Below are 23197 nucleotides of genomic sequence, written 5' to 3'. Positions count from 1 at the left end.
TGGATTGGGGCGGAGTCATCCTGGAAGAGACCACTCCCAGAACTTTTGTTTAATTTGCTGTGACTCTTCTCTCTAAGTGGACCCAAACCATGGCAGCAGAAGAAATGCCCTCAATGCATCTGAACTCTGTTATGTTTCTCCACATATTTATTCAGGTTTTACCTTTAATTTGTTACCTATCTGAATGTGTGGTTTAGCTGTAGCTTTGACCATTTTTGACCTGTTGCTACGGCAACAGGGGAGAAACCTAAAAAAAAACTACACTTCTGCTTTCTCAAGTAAAGCAACAGTCAGCAATCTGGAATAAAATTAACAGGGCTGAAAAGTCAAGTCACTGAAGGGGAAAGGACACAAGATGGACACAGTACATGCTTCTCTTAGTGGTTACTTTCGATTTGTGACTCATCAAATTTACCAAGAATAACTTACATGAGTTTCAGTCTTGAGAGTTAATAGAGATCCTGTGACTGCCTGTAATTTGTGTGATTTTGAATCTCTGGTGAGGAAAATAGCATGGAGTAATTTCAGTTTGGCAGTGGCCTAAAACCCGTCAGAACTAACATACTGTTGATGTGTGCAACTTGGTGTCACATGATTACAAAAAAAAAATCTGTCTGGATCTGGGGAAAGTTTCTTGCGTTTGTGTTGACAGAGTGGATTGCGCTGTGCATCGCCATTTAATCTCATTCAGTATGTTTAAAATGATTACGTATTTTGTGTTCCTACTTCAGAAGACTAGTTCATTGATATGCTTTCTTTTCCTTTCATGTCTCTAGTGTATGAAAATCCTCTGGTCAAAATCTATATACAGATGCTCAGCTCTACAATAAATACAGCTGTATTTTTTCAGTACAGCTAGAGTTTATTCTGATGTCAACATGGACTTTATAGACTTATTGAAACATAAAGAGGAAAAAAAAACACTCCACTACAGGAATAGAGTTTATTATCTGTCATCTGTATTATCATTATAATAATCTTTACAGATTTTCATTTTCATTTAATGTTGATACCATTGTGTTTTCACAAACATTTCAACATAAAAAGGTTAGATTCACAGTGATGGAAAAAGTTAAAGAGACCACAATCTCATGAAACAAAGAACACACGAATGTGTGTGTGTGTCCTCCCTATAATGCACACACACCCTCACTCACTCATTCAGTCAGTCACTTGTTGACTCTGATGTACTGACTCACTGATTCAGTCACACACTCTCACTGACTCATGCACTCACTGATTCACACACTCACTTTTTCTATCAGTGATTCACTGACTCATTCATTGATTCACTCACTGATTCATTCACGCACTCACGCACAACCTATGTGCACTAATAAGTAAAACACAAAAGGCTTATCCTTTAGATTGAAAACTTATGGCCATTTACATTTAAAAATGATTCTTTTGGCACAGACACATAAAAATGATAGGATTTTTCATGAAAACCCTTTTGTTAACAAAGAATCTGCACACAGAATATCAGCTGAACAGTGTAGTATGCCTTTATCTGAATGTTTCGACTGTAAGGACCACTTGGGTACGTTCCCTTTTCAGTGATCACATCTTTACGTTCTTTAATTTTTTTTTTTCAGTTTGATATAAAAAGTACTTTTTATTGACCACAGCCTTATCAACTTCTTTTTTTCATACACTAGAGAAAAATGGAAAGCGTGGTCATTAATGAAGTGCTATATATTCAAAGCCAGACGCTTGAACGTAAGTGCTTGGACATGATGGATGATGATGAAAGACAGTGTTTTCACCCTCCCAACCAACTGACCCTAAATCCCTAGAAGAGGTTAGTTAAAGTTCATGACAGTAAATTTGTTCACATTATGTGTATAGGGCTTCGGAGCCTTGCATGTATGCAGTCTTTAAATACCAAATATTTTAAATATGTTTGCACTGTCTGAAGTTATTCATTTCCTGTAAGCTTATGAGAATAAGAGTCTAATACTGCATGTGTTTGTAGAAAATAAAAAAAATACTAGTGTTTAAATCTGTAAAAGAGGCTTAGTCGTGATTACTCCATGAAGGGACTGTGCTTTCTTATTTCAGCCTAGGATTTTTTTTTTGTTTGTTTGGCAAATGTCCTGATAGGCCTTTACACTCAAAGGTCCATTTCTTTTAATTGATGTAAATATTCCCTTCTGGAGTTTTATATGAACGTGTCTGTCTGTATGATGATGATCTCCATTTGTACAGTATGGCTTTTCCTGCATATCCAGAGAGAGGAAGACCTGTGCAAACGCATGAGCTACCCGGAAAGGATGCTGGGAAGACTGTATGACAAGCCTGCACCCCTTCCCTCTCATTTCCTTCAGTATTTTTTTCCAGTGTTGTGCTACCTATCTCTTTCTTCTCTCTCTTATTTACAGTCTCTGTTTTCTCAGTCCTCATCTGTCCCTGCTGCTCCTCTCAGTCCATTCATGCAGAAGGGAAGGGATGGAGCAAAGGGAGGCTCTGAAGGAGAGAAGCCGCTGAAGGGTGGTAGAGCGGCGATTCTCTGCAGGTGTGGAAAGAAAGTGGGTGATTTGGGTGCGTGGTCCAGGCGTGGCCCCTCAGCGTGGGCAGTGGGCAGCTCGGGAGGGGCGTAGCGGATGGTGCTCGGAGCGTAAAGGCTCTGATGCCCTGGAGGGCCGAGAGCGAGAGGGTGGAACAGTACACGCCCCGCTGCTCCACCCGCAGCTAGTCTCTGAAGAAGCTCGTAATCAGGCGTGCGGCCTCCGTGGAGGGAACGATCTTCCCTAGGCAGGGGTGAAGCTGAGATGGGTGAGGGAGGGCTGAAAAGACCCTTAGCTGGAGCTTCTGTAGTGACTGACTCGGAATCTTGGGATGGGGGGCTGCTGCCATTTATACCCCTGGTGGACTGAGTGTTGCTCCATCGCCCTCCAGTGGCTGAACAAACACCAGCACCCAACATCTCCTGCTCAGTTTTAACGTTAGAGCTGGCAGTGCTGGTCACCACGCTCTTCAGCTGCTGGATTACAGCACGACCGTTACGGACTTTCCCTGTCTCGCTGTTCTTCTTAGAGGCTCCCACATCGGTCTTCAGTCTCTTGCTGTTGCCGTTGTGCTCCCACTCGTCTTCCTTGTCGTCCTCTTCCTCTTCTTCAGCTTCACTGTCGCTGGCTGAATCCGAGGACCCTGACAGGCTCTCCTCTCTATGCCGGAACACCTCGAGTTGTCTCCTTGTTTGTGGAGGGGTGTTTTCAGGGCTGGAGTGGTGAGGCCTCTTCCTCCTGTTATCTGATTGGTTAGCAGTAGGGTGAGTGTAAGAGTCTCTCCCTTTGCGCTCAGATTCATTTCGTCCAACTCCGCCCTTTGTTGGGTGGGCACCATTCGGGCCTGGAAAGCAGACAGAATTTACTTAATACAGACAAAATGCAGTGTTTATGTATATTTTTTAAAAAACGTATGTACTGGTTTTAGTAGCCAGTACGTGAAAATAATACATGAATTTAGGAAAGAAAACAAATAAGAGGAGGAAAAAACCGTACAGTTTGGTAACTGTATGATTATGATGCTGTTATGATGAGTTATGTGTGTAATATACTGTCTATGCACAGACTTAACGCATGACTACTAAATCATTCACTGCACATCTTTTTAACTTCAACTATTTGATAACACACTGCAATGTTTCATGCAGTGGAAGTGGTGAAATAAACATATTAGCAACAAGACGTTTGATTTGTGGTATGTTTAACAGATGTTTCTTTGCTAAGTAAAAAAAAATCAGTTCAGAAGTTTGCATATCTCTTTCTTGGAACTATGTTTTTGTAGATAAATTGTAGAATAGACTTTGGAACCATGGAGGATGAAAACTTTTGCACTCAGCTAATGCACTCAGTAACATATACACCGGCAGACACTTTAAGGCCTCTGTTACTGAACATATGTGAATATAAGGTTTATACAAAAATACTGCTTAAGTTGAAGAAAAAAAAGTTGAAAAGCTATATCTGCTATAACATTATTGAAGGCCAAACCTTTTTGGCTCAGTACTGTAAACCCACAGTATACTGTAAACAGATTAAACTGTATAATTTCAAGGTCTGGCAGTGTGTAAATGTTGGTTATTTAGAGGCCTTGCATTTGAGCAATATTAAGCACCTTAGAAATTAAGGTAAGAAAGCAATGCACAAAAACTAGCAACCACTTTACAAACCTGACCTAGAAAGCCCTAGAAGTATTAATTAAAGTATTGAATATTCATTTTATGTAATTACATGCCATACCATGTGCCTTTGGAGAGATATCACGAGTGGAAGAGCTCGCCCGAAGACGCTCAGCTTTCAGGGTTTCTGGGAGTTGTAGTAAATCCAGTGGCATGTCAGGCATTTCTGTCCGACTGATAGAGGAGAAATATAAAGAAAAAGATTAGATCCACACAATCTGTACATTTTGAGAACTTGGTTACAGCCTGCTTTGAATTATTATTTTGTTAGATGTGAACATCAGGCTACATCACAGGTGCCATTTTTGCTCCCACTCGATTAAATATGCTTAAATGACCCATTAGGGCCAGGAGCAATTAATAGACAACATGTATTTTTCTCCACAGTATACGCAAATGACAGAGAGGATTGAATCATGTTACTCCCCCACCCTGTCTCTTATGCACACTGTACACACACCTCCTTTCCATGCAGAAACACACTTAAAGCCCTTGTTAAGAGTGCTGCTCCAACAGGGTGCTGTAGAAGTTAATTAGCTCTCATAATTACAGTGTTAATTAACTAAAACACCATTCAGCCAGAAAATCTTGACATCCATTTGGTGTAATTATATATCGCCAGCCCAATTATCATTGTAATTCAGCCTGCTTGTCTGGTTATTGTCTGCTTTATGTGTATGTGTGTGTGCGTTTGTGATACACACATACACTCACAGAGACAGAGGAGCTGACTAAGAGTTGTTTGAGCTTATTAGCATTTTTTTTACACATTCAAGCATACACACCCACACCCACACGAACGCAATGAGAGGGCAATCAGTGACCCTCTTCTTAAATAAAATGGACGCAGGGGCACACAAAAATCTCCCATGAAGCCATTAGAGAGCTGACCTGAGTATGTAGTTGACCCAGATGACGTTGCGTTCATGTGGTGCTTTGTGGTTGATGGACACAGTGGCACATGACTGAACCCACAAATACCCGCCTCTCCTCTGCAGCCAGCGGTAGTAACCAGTCACAACCTGACCCTTCCTCAGCACTGATGAAACACACACATTAACAAAAAGTGTATGGGCACAAAAATCATGCTAGGATTACAGAATTCAGGCACCTCATTCAACTGAAAGTTACATGCAACTCATAGTGGCTAGGGGGCGCTGTTGACAAAAATGCTGTTGGCCATTTTGCGCTTTCATGCTTCTCTTTTGGACTGCTTTGGATGACGTGTGAGACTGAGAGCATCTGGCCTTTGTATAATCAAACTGTCAGTTTTTTTCTTCATCTTCTGTTAGCTGTCTACTTTTTTTCTGTTCTGCTGTAATAACTTTCGTTTCCCATCTGTTAAATCCCGCACTGGGCCTCACAAAGACTTTCACTGATCTTTGTGTTTGCTTTCCGCTTTCCCTGTATTTGTATTAGTTTCTAATTATAAGCTGTTGAAACTCAGGCAAATGTACAAACAATAAAAAAGGAAAAAGGGAGGGGCAGAAAAACAGAGAAAAAAAAAACTAGAGAGTCAAAAAACAGAAAGAAAGAGAGGCTCACAATCTTCGTGGCTTTGCCGGATGTTATCTAGATCTTCCACATGGATAAAGTGGTAGCAGGTGTGTCCCACCACCTCAGCTGGGCTCAGGTCCATATATTCTGAGATCCTGCATTAAACACATGCAAACAGGTGACAAATTAAAGGAAATCTGGAATAAATGCATGGGTAAACACAAGGGTGCAGATCCTTTGGGGGCATTTTACAGTATTTTGCCACCAAGATTTGGGTCCACCTCTCCCCTTAGAGTCACTGCAAATCAATACACAGTTCTTCTGACTGATCACGTATGATGAAACATTTCTGTCCTGACGGCAGCGGTCACTTCCAGGATGACCCCACCCTGCATCCACAGGACACAAGGTTCACTTAATGGTTTGATATGTACAATGATTTAAAGCCTATGCTCAACATATCTCAACATATCTCAAGCCAACTGAACACCTATAGGAGATTTTGGAGCGATGTGTTAGATGGTGCTCTTCACCGCTATCATCAAAACACTAACTGAAGAAATCTTTTAGAAGAATGGCATTCATCTCTCCAGTACACTTCCAGAGGTGTGTAGAAACTATGCCAAGGCACACTGAAGCTGTTCTGGGGGGCTCATCGTGGCCCAACACCTTACTAAGACACTTCATGTTGGTCTTTCCTTGAATTTGTCACCCATCTATATTACTAACACATGACATAAGGACAGAGACTTGATCCAAGCACACGATAATTTAATTTTAGTCAACTAGCAACTGATTAGTCTCCATTCCCTAAGCAAATTATGGTTAGATCCAAGCTGATTCAATGTTGGTCATCCACACAGCAAAATCCCAAGTGCTGAATTAACTCTAAAAGTGTATTTTCTGCAGGTTTGACTTTTATGAACATTCTAGATCAGTCGTTCTCCAAGTAGGGTCCAGGAGCCCCCAGGGATGCATGCCATAAGGCAGGGGTTCTGCAATTTTATTATTTTCTTTAATAATGATTACAATCTACTGCTATCTATCGACAATACCTACACTATCCACTAAATGGTTTCTCAAATGTTTTAGCTAATAGTTTTTAGTGTCCCTATGTTCTTATATCCTCTTTTAAAAGGAAATCCTCTTTTTACGGTTCTACCTTCACCTTTAAAGTTACCCTAGAGGCACAAACCAAAAGTCTTTTACATTTTTAGATGTAGATTTAACTATTATAATACTTACTATTTTTATAGTTGCTGTAAATATTATGTAAATTGATGCACATTTTTTTGTAGGAAAGAAAGCCAAATAGCTTTAAAACAAGCAAAAATGGTCAATTTGAATCTACCTGCAAGTTTTATTTAAACTAGGACAAATGCTGTTAATATGATGCAGAATGTTTAACACCTTTAACACAGAGTAACTGGTTTTGGGTTTGTAGGTGCTCTTATGGCTCCAGTAAATAAATATGAAGGAATCTCTGGATACAAAAAGGCTAAGAACCCCTGATGCAGGTTTTAATTTGCCACAAGATTTCACTGTGCATATATTGTAACATATTCAATAAGTTACTGGGAATTTCAGTTGATGAATTGTTGAACTGGTGAGTTGTTTAAGAATTAATAAGTTGTTGATCGTGCAAGTATCATGGTTAATGTTATGTTTCTCATGGGAGTTTCTAGTGCTTTTGTATCCAAATGAGTAGTTTTAGTAAAATTTGCTTATTTAGGACATGCTCTCAGGCCAACAGATGTTGTGTTTGTAAAGAAAATTCACGCTTTAGATGTATAAAATCTAATGTATATATCTAATACAAAATTTCACAACCATTTAGAGCAAAGACAGTTCAATGTTCACTGAGTGGTTTAGTGAGACAATACCTGTTCTCGCAGTAGGTGATCTGGAGATCCATGTTGACCCGAAACACGAACATGTGACTCTCCATGCGCACCTCATTAAGAGTGGAGGGCGGGAGTGTGTGAGCAAGAGCAACCAATCCCATTGGCCGATGGAGTGAGCGTGAAGAGCCTGGAACCAGGGCTGGCCGACAGCGAATCCGGCCAGTAACGTGGATCACCTGACAGGAAGTTAAATGAGAACCACAGTTTGTATAATTAATTATACCAAAAATTGAGAACACTACCACACTAGGACAAAAAGCAGTGTTTGAGAATATTGCATATTGGTTTAATAAATTAAATTACAAACAGTAATCCAGCAATGCTATTTGTAATTTAAACACAACAGGAACATTGTTAATACTCTACAACAAGTGGTACGATGTGACCTAACATGAAGTAGCGTTAGTGCTACCACCCTAAAGTTGATTATTTTCCTATAACTGCATGTCCTGATTTTGTTTATTATTTAAATAATGAGACATTATACTTTTTTATCTACTTATAGTTACATTTAATAATGCTGAATGTCCACAAAACAAGGTAGTTCCTGTTATAAACAGTTGGTCCTTCACCAGCCTCTCTTTCTTTCTCTCTCTTGAAGTTAATAAGAAAACAAGGCAGCTTCTCATGATACCGAGAAACTGGAAAGCACTGACACTGGAGACTCCTTCCACAAATGTTAAATAAACAACTCCTTACAGAAAGATTCACCATATCAATAATTATATGTATTTCTTTGTTAAATAATAGCAAATTATTTCATCCGTTTATTATTAGTCTTAAATTTGTGGAACGTCCGCCATACAAGTCCATGTAACTGAGTAGTTTCCATAGAAACAATAATGTATTAGAACAAGTGCATTAATATAAACCTTTCAGAGCTGCAGTTACAGAAAATTCATCCACATCAATCAGATTAAAGAATTCAACAATGCTGTGATATCTAATTATCTAGACATGACTTATTTTGTAGGACATAAAATCAACTTTAAATAATTTTTTCTGATATACTCTATGAGCAGTTATTGCAGAATATTTGGCCATAATCTAGAACCTGGTTATCCAAGCCCTCAGGGTTTTCCCTGTCCCTCCTGCCTCACCTGACTTAAGAAGGATTGAATGATTACCTGATAAGTTTAACTGGGAGTCGCTGGATAACAAAAACAAAAGTTCAATGCATGGCCTTCCCACAACTTGAACAGAGATCTACTGTGACTAAAGGCAGTATAGTTCTTAATGAAATGATCTTAAGACTGCTGTGGCTTTGGCAAACTGGGGCTGTATGAGAGCTTAGACTCACCTTATAACCAGAGGATTTGACGTGTAGGCCGCGCTTAGTAAGGGTGGATTTCATCCGGACAAAGAAACCTCGCTCTGCTGGCTCATCTCCGGATGACAGCGGACTGGAGGGGGCTGCAGGAGAAGAGACAGAAGAGCATATCGTCACACACATATGCACAAAAATACCACCTGTGCACAACATGTCTGTCTTGAGGCTTTACTGAGATATTCACTGTAATGAGTCTACTTATAAATATACAAAACAACAAACAAACATAAAGAAAGTGCAAAAATCAACAAACAAAAAAAAAAGAACTCAACTCACTAACGATAAGGTTACCTGGTTCAGGTGTGCCAGCCAATGAGGATGTGGAGGCGGAACTTGAAGCACTTTCCTGGACAGTCTGACAGCCCGCCTCTGTGCGGAGGTGTGGCTTAATTCCCAATCGCTCTGCCATCTCCACATGATCTGCAGGATGGATGTAGTCAAACACACTACTGCCTGTTAATTCCACCTAAAAACACAAACACACACACAGAGCATCAAAACATTATGTTCACATTGCCAACCTTTTATTGTACACCTCTTTGTTGTCAATTAATGTCAGTCTACTTTCACTCCATTTATCAGTGACCTCTTTTAGAACCACTTGTCTGGCATTGCTTGTGAAATCCTGTTAGAGGTCGCTGCATTTTGTATTTTGGGGAAGAGTACAAGAGACTGCTGAGTTTGAAAAACCTATCAGTGTTGCTGTTCTTAATACCTTCAGACCATTACTACCTGGCACCGCCTATCATAGCCCATTCTGGGGCACATAAATCTTTCTCATCTGCCAAGTCACAGTGTCTCGAGCCTCGAAAAAATGTTTTCATATAATGTCTTCTCTTGTCTATGTCAAAGATTAAACATGTTTTGTTCGTGTCCGAAGGCTGTTCGTTTATCAGAAATGTTATAAAATGCATGTTATCCACTCTCACTTCTGTGTGATATATGTTCATTTCATTAATTAAGAAAAAAATGTCTTGAAGTGCAACTTTTGATACTCGTGACCCAGTATCAAGATGTATTTATTGATAGACACTTCAAAGCACTTCTGTAAGTCGCCCTGCATAAGGGTGTCTGTCAAATGCCATAAATGTAAATGTACAGATTCTTATTTAGAATAAAAATATATATTATATTTCTAACAGTAAATGTTTAAAGAGACAATAAGTCACACAGAACTTCTATTAATTAATATCTGTATTTTTATTCATGGTTTTATTTTTATACTTGGTTAAGCTGGAGTGACAACTAACATCAGAAAGATAAAAGCAACCTCTCACATAAATCATTAACCACACCATAGCATGACCTCCATGTAATATTCTATTTGCTGCACATTACAAAATGTATAAGGAAAGTCAAAGCGCATAATAACTCAGGGTTATAGAACCTTCTTGCACTTTTCTATAACATCAGCTTGAAAGCACTGAACTAAAGCCAACGCCTAAAAGCTAAAGCATTATTCCCATCCTTGTTCTGTCTATTGCAAAGTGCAATGCTTCAAAAGTTTAAGATAACAGTAAGATTATGATAAAAGTCACACTTTTTTGATCCCTCTTTCCTTTCCAGATCTATAAAAAAAAACAAACGGTATGGGTTAGATTTCATTCCATCTTGATAAAAAGCCAGTCTCTCCCTCACACCCTTGTCTGCGGGACATACCCATTTATTACAGGATTAGATCCATTTACTGAAGGATTTTATAGGATTTTCCGCCGGCCTTCAAGGACACTAATGCCCGCAAAAAAAAGGAGCCGGTTGGGTGAAATCGGACAAGGAAAAAGAAAGAAAGAGAGAGAAAAAAGTGCTAGGGGAGGAGTGGGCGGCTGAGAGGGATAACAGTTGTGGAAGCGTGTGTTCACTAATTGAGAGGTAAAACAGGGGAGGTACTTCATAGAGACATTGGGCATGAGAGACCTGACTTGGAGGACTTAATCTGGCCCACTCAGCCTTTGAGAAGGTGGTTTAGGTGTATATTCTGGAAGGTTCTGTGTCTCAATGGTGCAGTTAACGAGACTGGCGTTCACGGATGGAGCAACAGAGAGTAAGAGAGGATGAGAGGAAGATGGGGTGGTGTAACAGACACAATAGGAAATAAAGGATGAGAGAAAAGGCTTTAGTTAGTGTAAGAGGAATAAGGAGAGAGAAGAGAAGGCGGCAGTGGTGATAGGGTCGGCTTAGAATGGGGGGGGCATGATATAAATAATAGCAGTGTCTTTAATATGTATGAGGCGTCCGGGCAGTCGTCCACAACACACTTTCAGTTTGGCGCTGAGTGATGGGGGAGAGATGGAGGGTGAGAGAGATAGAAAGACAGGGAGCGAGAGAAAGCGGAGAGGAAGAGGAGAGGAAGAGGAGAGGAGAAGAGGGAGAAGGTGCCGCATACTAACCAGGCCCAGATCAATTCCCCACCCTGTCCAGCCTGCTCCACCTCCCTGGCATGGCTGAGAGGAGATGCGAAAAGAGCAGTAGCTGAGCCCCAGACCTCCACCTCCCCCACTTTATACCTCTGAACCGCTTTCTTGGAGCTTATCCACCTCTGCGCCTCATTCTTGGAGCTCCAAGAGCAGCCAAATTATCTCCACAGGCTGCAGAGGACGTGGCCCGGAGCTGAAGGTGCCTGACCCGGCCTAATCTGCCTAAGGAACCCTACGGGCTAGTGAAAGGTCAACGGGATTAACCACAATAAGGGGCAGTGTACAAGGTTTCAGGCTTACTGATGATCAAATTAGGTCTCCAACTCAAACAGATCCTACATGGATTGATGTCTGGGCTTGTTGTTTGTCATTCTGTCTCATCCTGACGTGTAAGGCGAAAATACCGATGAGGGATTGCCATGTTTGAGAAGAGTGGCGCATTCATTTTGAGCCATCTGCACATGGATAATAGGGGGAAAAAGCTTATTCTATTAATGCATTCTGCTCTCGCAGATGTCCAGACTCACTGTGCAGTTTGAAACATAACCAAACCAACCAAACCATGGCAAAGCTATAAACAGCCATGGTCCTAAAACCCAGCTGAGTAATCTGCTATCAACTGGATGACCTGCACATTTTACTAAAACAAAAGCACAGGAGAAAAGCCAAATCACCGAGCCATTCCTCCTTTTACGCCCACTCAATAAGGTCTCTCTGAGCAATCCCTTATTTTCTCTCCCCTCTACGCTATTCAATCCCTCCTCCTAAACATATCTGTTTTCCCTTGCTGGCTCGCCACATTTCTCACTATCTGTCTTACCATCCCCCTCACAGACTGTGTGTATGTGTGTGTGTGTGTGTTTTTCTACATCTTACAATCAATGCAGCTTTTAAGATGCCTATCGATTTGCTCCTGAGACAGACCCCAGCTCGCTAGGGCAACACTTTGATTGCTGTGCGAGTAATTACTGTTATTATTTATGCATCTGGGCGAAATGGCAGGACTTAACATTCCCTGTACAAGAGGCCACAGGCAATCAAAGGAGGTGAGCACCTGGTGAGCGAGCACATAACAGTTGAGAGAGAGAGAGAGAGAGAGAGAGAGAGACAGCGAGAGAGAAGAGAGAGAGCATACAGAGACAAGGATATTCCTTAAGGTTTATTTCCTTTTCTCTTTTGCACAAAACCCCATGAATAACAGATACACATCTATAGAACACACAGGGCTAAGTGTTAAAAACACAGCCATCTGTGTGTGTATATGTGTGTGTGTGTGTGTGTGTGTGTGTGTGTGTCTAACCTGTGAGAGGCCCAAGTAGATCGACACTGTCTCAGAAATATAGAGGAAACGGCCTTCTTGACTGACCACAAACACAAACCCATCCAGAGACTGCAGAAAAAAAAAAATGAGAGGAAGATTTTATTTCTTGCAAAACACTCAGAATTTTTCCAGACATAAATAAAGACCAAAATGAACATTGATCATGTGATCCAATTCAGGAATAAACACAAGACCAAAACGTTTCTTACTACAGCAAATAAGCCCCAGGTTTTATTTCCTTTGAATATATAATAAAAGATAGAGACATTTTTATAATTAAAGGTTATACAATAATCTTTAATAAAAAGCACCAGAAACCCATACGTCTGATTCATTTGCCAGACTAATCATCAGACACTAATCCCCCCCACTGCAATCTGCTCAAAGAAGTGGCAGTAGGCACGGCGGTGTGCGACTCAAATAAAAAAAAACTGAAAGGTATACAGCCACCCCATTAAGAGACTCCTTCAAAGAATAATATTAATCGTAATAACAAGCATCCACAAGTGAGCAAGGAAGGTGGCCACTTTGTTGGAGAATGACTGCTGTTTTGGCGGTGACTCTTGAAGTGGCGGTAATTTATGCATAGGACTCGTTCGCTATGCAAATGAGAGTGGTCAGGAATTGTGGGATAGGCGAGCTGCCTTGAACCGCACGATAAAAAAATAAAGAGCAATTATGTAGTTATTAGTGACAGAGGACACGGAGGAGAAAAGAAGAGACGCACAATTTTTTTTGCTCCCTGAAGCGTTAATTTGATTTCTGTGGGGTCTCTGCTGCATGTCCTTTTGTAGACGTTATGCTTTTATTTTCATTTCAACTCTTTTTTTGAGGTTCTTTAAACTATAGGTTATTTACCTCAGTTGCAGCCTTAAACATCAGTGAAGCCATGGGTGACGTTGTGTGAGAGAAATATAAATCTATATTAAATGGGTTTTTGACAGTACAGTCTGTTGTTATATTATGATAAGTCAATCTGAATTAGTAATATCATTAATTACAGTAAGTCAGAAAACATTTGAAAGTGCAGTATATCAAACAGTTTGAGATTTTTAAGAGAGTAGCCTACATTTAAAGAAAAATACACCAAGTAGAAAAGAAAAAAAATTGCATAACATTTTCTGACAGCAGTAGTATGTTAACATTTTGACTTATTTTCTCAGAATTTTGACTTATTATCTCAATTTTTGACTTATTACTGCAAATGCTTATTATCTCAATTTCTTGACTTACCTCAAACTTTTGAGTTCATTTCAAAAATTTTGAAATAGTCTATCAAATTTCTGGATTCTTATCTAAAAAATGTACTTTAACTCAAAATCTTGTCGTATTATCTCAAATTACTGACTTACTGTAACACCAGTTGAAAACAAAAAACTGCACTGCTATGTTATTTGAAACTACTTGTGGTTTAAAAATAGTCGGTAGTCGTTTTATAAATATTCTAGCAATTTTTGAAACAAGTAAATGAATATGTTCACGGTCATTTGTAGTTATACAGCACTTAATGTTGCTTACTTTAAAATATAAAGTGGCAAATTGTAAGCCAATACAGAAATATACTGAACACTTTAATACTGGGGTTTATTACACATATTAATATTCCATTGCTGTCACAGCGATAACTGTAACAGGCAGTATGTTAGTGCATAACACTTGGTAGTCCTAGTAAATTCATGAGTTACTACCAGTGCGATTTAAAAAGGTGGTAAATGAATCCACACATAAACATCAGAAGCTGCAGACATGTTGAGGGTTTACCTGTAGTACATGTGCTCCCAGGTGCTGCTCGAATATATCAGTGGCCAGTGAGTGACTGTTTCTCCGCACTACACAGCAGGACAGACACAAAGATCAGTACAAAAACTGGACACAGAAATATTTCCTGATATGTTTGCTTACACATTGGCAGCCCTGACTGAGCAGAGCTGCAGAACTTTATTCTGGCTACACTGGGGGACTACAGGGTGTCCCAAAAGTCTCCATACACACGAGAAATTAACACTGTCTAACAAAATGTAACTTTATTTTTACAAAACATCCTCTATGTGATTGCTATTTCTTCGTAAGCCACACACAGAGTCGTTTCTTCCACTTATAATGAACGTGTGTTAACACATCTGGTGATATGCGTGTAATTGCACTTCGAATGCGTTCCTTTAAATGATCTTTGTGCTGTACGTTTTCTTGGTACACCAATACGTTCTTCTTTTGTCAAAGGCATTCTTAAAGACTATCTGAAAAAACAGATATCATACAAACTAAGTATGATGAGAAGATATTTTGCTATAAAGCATTAATTTCCCCTATGTATGTATGACACTTTTGAGACACCCTGTATATTTATTATCAGTATAATTTATTATAAGTATAATTATTCATCTAAAACACTGAAGTACAGTTTCAAATTCACTTAAGATAAAGTAGAGAAGTAGAAACTCTTAACTTTACTGAAAGTAAAAGTACAAGAAAGATGCATAAAGAAAAATCTGTCTGCCTCAAATCACACACTGAAATTTCGACAGTTGACTCACTGACAGTTACTGATGGTACATTAGAGCTCCTTTCACCAAGGAAGCTAAAACTAACTAACAGCAGTTTTATTGACAATCTCATAAATGTTAGCTAGCATGGTTAACTACAAACTAGTTGAATGCTAATAGCTAGCTGTTACAATACAAATGGCCTTGATAAATACAAAGTGTACATAGTAACAGATTACAGCGAGAGGTATTAGGTCTCATTTTTGCTCTTATAGTTTATATTAGCAATTTTCAACTCCTTGAAGCTGTCTGATGCTAAAAAGTCACCTTGCAACTACAAATATACTGTATGATTATAGAATTGTGTAGTGTTTTAACATATTTACAGTGAAAGTAGATATTTTTCTTTTGAAATATGGTAATTATGGTAAAAGTCAAAAGTAGGTGAAATTAAAACTCAAGTACTGTATAGATATTTAGAAACCCTAGAGAAATCATAGTAAAAAAGAAAAAATTGCATAACTTTTTTTTTTTTAATTATTTTTGGCTGCAGAAGTATGTAAATTGTTTGATTATTATCTCAAAATTTTGACTTATTATCCCAAATGACTGACTTATCTCACAATTACTTATCTTACTTATCTTCAAATTATTATCTCAAAATTCTGAACACAAAATTTTGAATTATTTTAATATAGTCTATTATAGTCTAATTTTTATATAGTCTATCCAATTTCTGATTTATCAAAAAATGACTTATTATCTCAAAATCTTGTCTTATCTCTTTTAAACTTTTTACTTATTTTCTTGCAGTTATTACTTGAGATAATAATTCAGAACTTTGAAATAATAAGTCCTGCTGCACCCAAAAATTAAAAAAAAATGTTATAATTTTTTCTTTCCTTTGCAGAAATGGGTTTCCATTAAAAAAAGACAGTAAAAAACGTATTGTACTTTGTATTGTACTTTTTATTTTCCCACCTCTGTAGATAACATTCATAATTCAGAAAATCCCCTCATTAAAACATTTTCCCAAAAACGAACTGCAAACTTGTAGATGACATGCTGCTAAAATTCTTACAGTATGTTCTAGAGCAAAGGTTCTCAAACTTTGCTGACAAGGACCCCTTTTAATGTAAAATATTCATGGACCCTGTTATAATAGCAGAAGAGATTGATTTGATGGACATAATAAAACTATTCAAATATAAATCATATTAGGGAAATATGTATTTATTTAACAGAGCTAGCAGAGCTTGTTGGGGAACAGGCACAGCTCAGCTGCAGTGGACGTCACTTTATTTGCTCATATAAGGGAAGTACATTCACACATCATGTAAAGTATGAAAAGTTAGTGGCAAAAAAAAAATCTTAACAGCTTTGTATCAAGTTAAATCATGATCATACTCACAGCTAAAACAGCACCAAATGTTCTGGGCCCCAACAATTTTAAGGGACTCCTGTCCAGCATAGGTTCCCCTTCTCCTACTTTTAGACTCTCATGACGAGGAGCGCATACCTGATCTGGTCACATATACTATCCACTAGGATTCACACAAGGACTACAAAAAATCATAAGATCTGGCAGAACTGTGTGAGGAGGAGGTCACTGAACTAAAGTGTTGATTAACTGTTTGATTACAAAATATAAAAGTATAAAAGTATGACAGTATGTTTCCTTAAACTTCTTTTCAAGAGCTTTTTATTCCTGAACTTTTCACCAGCAGAACCCAAACAAAATGGAATAAATAGTAGATTCCAAGCATTTGTTTCAAACTAACAGCATTAACAGCATTAAGATTAAAATTATAATAACTAAATGATATCTGTTACTATGATAGATGTCCATCATCATCACATCATTTAAAATAATAAAATAATAATAATAATATAATGACAAAACCCCTGTCATTATGTCACAGTCTCCTGGGGGTCCTCAATTCCCACTTTCTAGATAACAGAACCGCTGTTCTAGATAACAGAGCATCTGCACTGGACGTCATCTACACACAGTGGGATATCTAAGATAATGTATTTCAGAGTCAGTGTGGTTAACGGAGATGACAAACACACATGCTTATTCAGCCTCCTGCTGCAGTGGGGTGTCTGTCATGACACTGCAAACAAATTGGAAAATCAGACAAGTAACATTTACAAGCAAGCATCTCCTTTCATTTACAACGTGTTAGCTCTGTCTTTGCTTCTGTCTTCACAGCAGGTGGTGTAATGGGACGTGTGTGTGTGTGTGTGTGTGTGTGTGTGTTTGTGTGTCTATTCCAAAGTGCAGGATGACAGTGTGCTTCTGCAGTGTGACAATGTTGCTGTTTCCCTGATACCTCTGGCATTTATAATATTTTCTTTGCTACAAGATAGGATGTCTCATGCACACACACACACACACACACATACACACACACAAGTTAGGAGGTTACCACACACAGATGCACATTCATACTCCTAAATCCAGCACAGGAGCGACTGTCAGACAAAGCCATAGTGTCAGAGTGGGATGTTCCCCTCCTCAACCGAGAACAGGAATATCAATGAGTCTGGTCCTTTCAGAGGCCTCAAAAGGGGGCTTCACACCCAGGCCAGGATAACCTCGATGTGTGTACAGAGGGGTGTGCTATACAGAGCACTACTTGTTCCCATTCTGGCTCTCAGACACCCTCGATCTAAACACACAGTTTAGGCTGTGGCTATGAGCAATGCTGCCTTAACATAACAAATAAAGAGGTGAGGCTAAATCGTGAAAGCTGACATGATGGATGAGTCTCTGTTTACCAAAAGACAACCAACTATAGAGGCAATGATAATGATGTAAATCACCATGATGATGATGAGGAAGAGGATTAAGATAGTTCAACTTTAAAGTAGCTTTGTCTTGAAATGAACAATGTTTTTATTATTTCTTTAAATAAAAGAAAAGCATGGATTTGTTACTATAGAAAACACAACCAAAACTGTTTAAAACATTAATGAACTATGGGTAGAGATGCAGAAAGGTTTGATTTGATGTGTGAATTGTATAATGTATCACAGCTATGGTACTTTTTGCCACATAGGCCACACTAAATAAGCTTTTGTAATTTACTTAATAAACATGCTATTGCATTTTAATTCTAAAACATCACATAAATAATAAACAAGACTTTATGCAACATTTGTTGATTTTTTTACTTTTTTTTTTACTACCTGGCCATGGTAACTTAGGAAAAAAAATAGTTTTGTTTTCCTTCAATATCAAAGATCAATTCAATATTAAACCATATTTTCAGCAACACAGCAAACTGTGGTAGTGTCACAAGAGTAACATAACAGTTAACATAAAAACAAAAATAAAGTGGCTATGTCACGCTTTAAAAAAAATTGTTACCTAAAAACCACAGTAAAATTATAGTAAACTATAGTGAATTTTCTCTTTCCTCATGTGCTTCTTTCCTTTCTTCTGTTCCATATGACGTTGTCTTCTCTCTCTCACTCTCACACCCTTCCTCTAGCCCAGATCCTATTAACCAAGTTAGGAGGTTACTATGGGAACTGTGACACTGGCCTTTTATTTCACTTAAGTTTGCTCAATCTAGTTGGCTGATAGGAATCGCAGGCTGATCCCCTGGCAACTTCTTCACAGGGAGGTGCTCATTATGCCCTAAACTCCCCCAACCCACCCCCACTATAGGGACAGAAAGAGACTGATAGAGAAAGAGAAAGAGAAAGGGCGAGGGAGACTCTAGTCACAACGTCCTTCTCTGGCGCAATTATGCTTTCATTCAGCCACCCTTCGTGCCCTCCCCTCTTTCTCTCTCTCTCCATCGTAAACTCACTCCTTATGCGGTCGAACATAATTTGAGTGCAATTAACGTCCCTTAAAAGCTTTTGCCACTTTAAACGCTAAGCATTAGGGGAAGACGGGCATCTAAAGCGTGTGTGTGTGTGTGTGTGTGTGTGTGTGTGTTGGGGGGGATGGTGGAGTGTGGATGAGGAGGGAAAGGATGTAAGTCAGCAACAGAACAGAGAGACTGAAAGGAAAAGTCCATTCAAGGAGCAAAGTGAGATTAAACAATCAAACTCACGCTCAACATTCTGAGCATTCCAAAGTGTATCTTAGGAAGTTATATACAGCTTCAGGCCTGTGAGTGAAGAAACTTCACCAGGATGCAAGGTGCTACAGCTGGCTGTGGTAAATGAATCAGTTTTAATAAAGTACAAACCTTTTATACTGCCTAGAAGTAGTAATCCAAGACTACATTTATGTGTGTGGTGGCTTTTTTTACTACACTTTATGGCTAAAAGTATGTGGACATCTGACCATCACACCCATATGTGGGTCATCCCCAAACTGTTGCCACAAAGTTGGAAACACAAAATTGCCCAATTTGTGACGAGCACAAATGCCCACAGACACGCTCCAAAATCTATATCTATATATAAGTTATAACATTTTAAAATCGTGCTACCCCCAAATGGGAGAAAATAGCACTTGAAGATTCTATTTCGACTTCAACACAGGAGCATCACTGACATTTTGACAGCCAGTATCTGATTACAAACGGAACTGATTTCAATTTCAATACAGCACATGATTTTGTATATTTTGGCTGTTTGCCAGAATTCAGTCACAGCAACTTCCGATGGGGTTTCCTAGAGTACCAACTTGTGAGACTGAAAACGTGAGAGATGATAGAATCCAAGCACTCTTGGAGTAAAGGTCTTGCTCAGTAGCCCAGCAGTGGCTCTCTGTCAGTCTATGGATTTGAACTCACAACCTTTCGATCAGAGCCTTAATTGCAGAGCTTGTAGGCTCTGCCACCTGATGCATGGCTGAGTGGTGAAATGCCTTTACAATTATAATACAAATGATTAAATTGGTAAAATTAGGGATGAACTGAGCTTATACTATCAGAAATCAGATTGTTAATGGGTTTGACATATTTTCCAAACTGCATATGATGTTGACTGACATGACATCGATCTTACACATGAACATAGGACAGAAATTGTGTTATAGCTTGTCACCTTTGTCATAACTCAGCAACACAAGCTCATATAGGGAGTTGACTCTCTCACTGAGAGGGTGTCAGTATCAGAGCAGTATTGGCTATCAGCTGATGTTCAGAGCTCTGTTATTGGTATTCTATTGAAAATATAAAAAAATGGGATCAGTTAAGATTACAAGAAGTCTGTTGGTTTCACTATAGGTTCATTTAATTTTATGGAAGGCATGTTAAAGCATTTTTGTTCACTTTTTTGTGCACAGGTATGTGCTAATGTAAGTGTATGCAGCTTTAAAAAGGCTAAATGTGTGACATAAAAGGTTTAAGTGCTTCATCAATGTTCACTGGAAGGCAGGCAATTTCCAAAGCTTACTAAGCCATTTAAACTTTAATCACACTTTACTAGAGTTCACTCTCATTACAAACTGATAAGACTTCGTAAAACACTTCACACAGTGCTTAACCTCTAAGTACACATTTCCTGACAGGTTTTTTTGAGAATAAAAAGGGATATAACTGAAAATCAGTAACAGACCTTTGACCTACTCAGGAGAAACACTAATGAGTTTTTTCTATTAGGTTTTTTTTTTCATTTCCAATTTTTCTATCACTGTTACAAGATGAGAAAAAAGTCCAAATGTAATTTTCTATATACAATGTAAAGTATAAGGAAAAAGAGAGAGTCCATTGTATCCTTTTTGATTTCAAGGGAATGTGGTGGGGTAATGTTAAATTTCATACAAATTATTGTAAGTTGAAATGTTCTGAGTGCTAATCCTGGCTCTAAGTCCAAGCTTTCATTTGTAATATTACATGCATCTGTGAAAATTGTTACAATTTGTGAGTGTCAGAACAACCTGTCTTTTCTTATAACTTCATTTGTTTGAAATCCACTTCAGATTCGTCCAAATTTTGCATGTGATCTGGTTGAAGAAAGTATTGTTATTGATGGGTTTTTTTTTTATGAAGAAAAGCCACAGGGTACCAGCCAATAGTACTATTAGATATCAATACACAAATTGCAATCTTGTAGACTGCTGCATAGTGGAGAGTCAGTAGAGAGACTAAACTAAAGATAGAGGTGGATTTAAAGGAATGAATAGAGGATGAGGAAGGGTTAACTGAGTGATCAGCTGTGATTTGAGAATGACAGGCAGAATTTTTTTACTGCCAGTTTCAGAGCATTGCTTGTGATGCACACAAAATACCTGAATTGAAATGAGTAAAGATCCTTTTGAGACGTGAGTTTCACTCTTTTCACTCTAAATGGACCAATTATTTCTATTATCTGTTTCTAAATCTTTATGTTATTTTGGTTCAATCATATCAAAGTGTGGTGTATAGTTTGTGGCCACATGCTTTTTCTTCTTGCAAATACAAAATAAAGAAATACACCAAGAAATAAACCATACAATTTTCTATCCATTCTATGCAATTCTATGACTTCTACGCTATATACAGTGACACCAGCACACACAATGTGAAAACTGTGTTTTCAACTAATCAGAGCAGCGTGGAAAATACAGTTCATAGAAATTCATGTGATAAGCTTATACTTGTTTGGGACTTTATTGTGAATATTTCACTCTGAGAAACGACTTCATGTATTTGGAGCTGTCTTTGAGAACAGAGACACTGTATCCTGAATCAGAATCTTATTATCTGTAGATAAATAAATATCCACATGGACATATGTGTAAACTGAAATCAACAAACAGAATTCTATACATCTTAGACAATATTTTTCCTCTTATCTTCCTCATCTATCATCCCCCCGATCTCGTCCTTAACTATCTTTCCACAGTTTTCGCTCTCTCTCTTTCTTTCTCTCTCGCTCTTTCTCTCACTTCGTGTGAAGGTCATGCAATTGATTTTCCTCTGTCTATTCATTTTTCAAGACTGGCTTTGAAACGTGGGAAGCAGACAAAAGCCAGTCCTCAGCCCACCTCCCCCTCCTCTCTGCTGCACTCTTTCTGCCCCCTCCCACCACGCCAGAGTGTGTGTGTGTGTGTGTGTGTGTATGTGTGTGTATGGTGTGATGAGGTTGATGGGGGATACCGCTACACACATCACCCCCCAGGGGGCTACTGGGGCTATGCTGCACCCGATTCCACATTCCTGCAGTGGAATTACAGCCATGCATCACGCTCAGTCCCCTCTCAGCTGTGCTCTGTCATGGTCCTCCACTGTGTCAGGCCAAGAGGAAAGTCTAATTACAAACATATGAGCTAAATTAAAGGAATACTTCACCCCAAATCACTAAAGCTAAAAATCATTAAAAAGGAGAATTTCTATCAATATCCTTGAACCTTTTAAGAAGGAAAAGAGTTCTGAACAAGAACTATACAGTTCCTGGAAGAGTTTCTGGTTTGCATTGGCACTGGCAGGAACCATGATCATTATGTAAATTACCAAGTAACATAATTTGTAACACAAACAGCAACACAACAAATATGTAACTGTCTGTGACTGGAGCTGTTCTTTATTGTGTAGGATGCTGTTTAGGATATTAAAGTACACATATCAGAGTGCCATTGTATTCTCGATTTTCATCACAGGCTCTACACTCACCGGCCACTTTAGTAGGAACACCTGCATACCTGCTCATTCATGCAATTATCGAATCAGCGAATATCCAATCACATGGCAGCAGTACAAAGCATAAACTGCAGATACAAGTCAGTTCATATTCACATCGAACATGTGATCTCAGTGACTTTGACCATGGCAAGGTTTTGGTGCCAGAGGGGCTGGTTTGAGTATCAGAAATTTCTGATCTCCTGGGACTTTCACACACAACTGATCTCCTGGGACTTTTGCTAGAGTTTACACAGAATGATGCAATCAATCAATCAATCAATCAATCAGGAGGGCTTTGTTAACTCAAATAAGCACTCTTTACAACCATGGTAAACAAAAGAGCATCTCAGAATGCACAACACACTGAACCTTGAGCTGGGCTATAACAGTAGAAGACCACATCAGGTTCCACTCCTGTCAGCCAAGAACAAGAAGCTGAGGTTACACTGGCCACAGGCTCAGCAAAACTGGACATTTGAAGACTGTAAAAA

The 23197-nt window shown here is 38.8% G+C and overlaps 1 protein-coding gene across 2 annotated transcripts in view; it reads right to left on the bottom strand.

The window, feature by feature from the left end:
• Positions 1-937: 937 nt before the first annotated feature.
• The window catches only part of npas1 (neuronal PAS domain protein 1), a 39426-nt gene continuing 17166 nt past the window's right edge, over positions 938-23197 (bottom strand). For both annotated transcript variants that reach the window (XM_034310940.2, XM_026934616.3), the window contains 9 exons: positions 14411-14478; positions 12629-12718; positions 9206-9380; positions 8885-8997; positions 7564-7760; positions 5729-5835; positions 5075-5222; positions 4245-4357; positions 938-3351 (listed from right to left, as the gene is read on the bottom strand). In XM_034310940.2, coding sequence (XP_034166831.2) covers positions 2393-3351; positions 4245-4357; positions 5075-5222; positions 5729-5835; positions 7564-7760; positions 8885-8997; positions 9206-9380; positions 12629-12718; positions 14411-14478 — 1970 coding nt within the window. In that variant the 3' untranslated portion in view covers positions 938-2392. The remainder of the gene's footprint in view (positions 3352-4244; positions 4358-5074; positions 5223-5728; positions 5836-7563; positions 7761-8884; positions 8998-9205; positions 9381-12628; positions 12719-14410; positions 14479-23197) is intronic.

The sequence above is a fragment of the Pangasianodon hypophthalmus genome, chromosome 14 (assembly GCF_027358585.1).
Source record: "Pangasianodon hypophthalmus isolate fPanHyp1 chromosome 14, fPanHyp1.pri, whole genome shotgun sequence".
Lineage (NCBI taxonomy): Eukaryota > Metazoa > Chordata > Actinopteri > Siluriformes > Pangasiidae > Pangasianodon > Pangasianodon hypophthalmus.
This window is presented reverse-complemented; position numbering and strand designations above follow the sequence as displayed.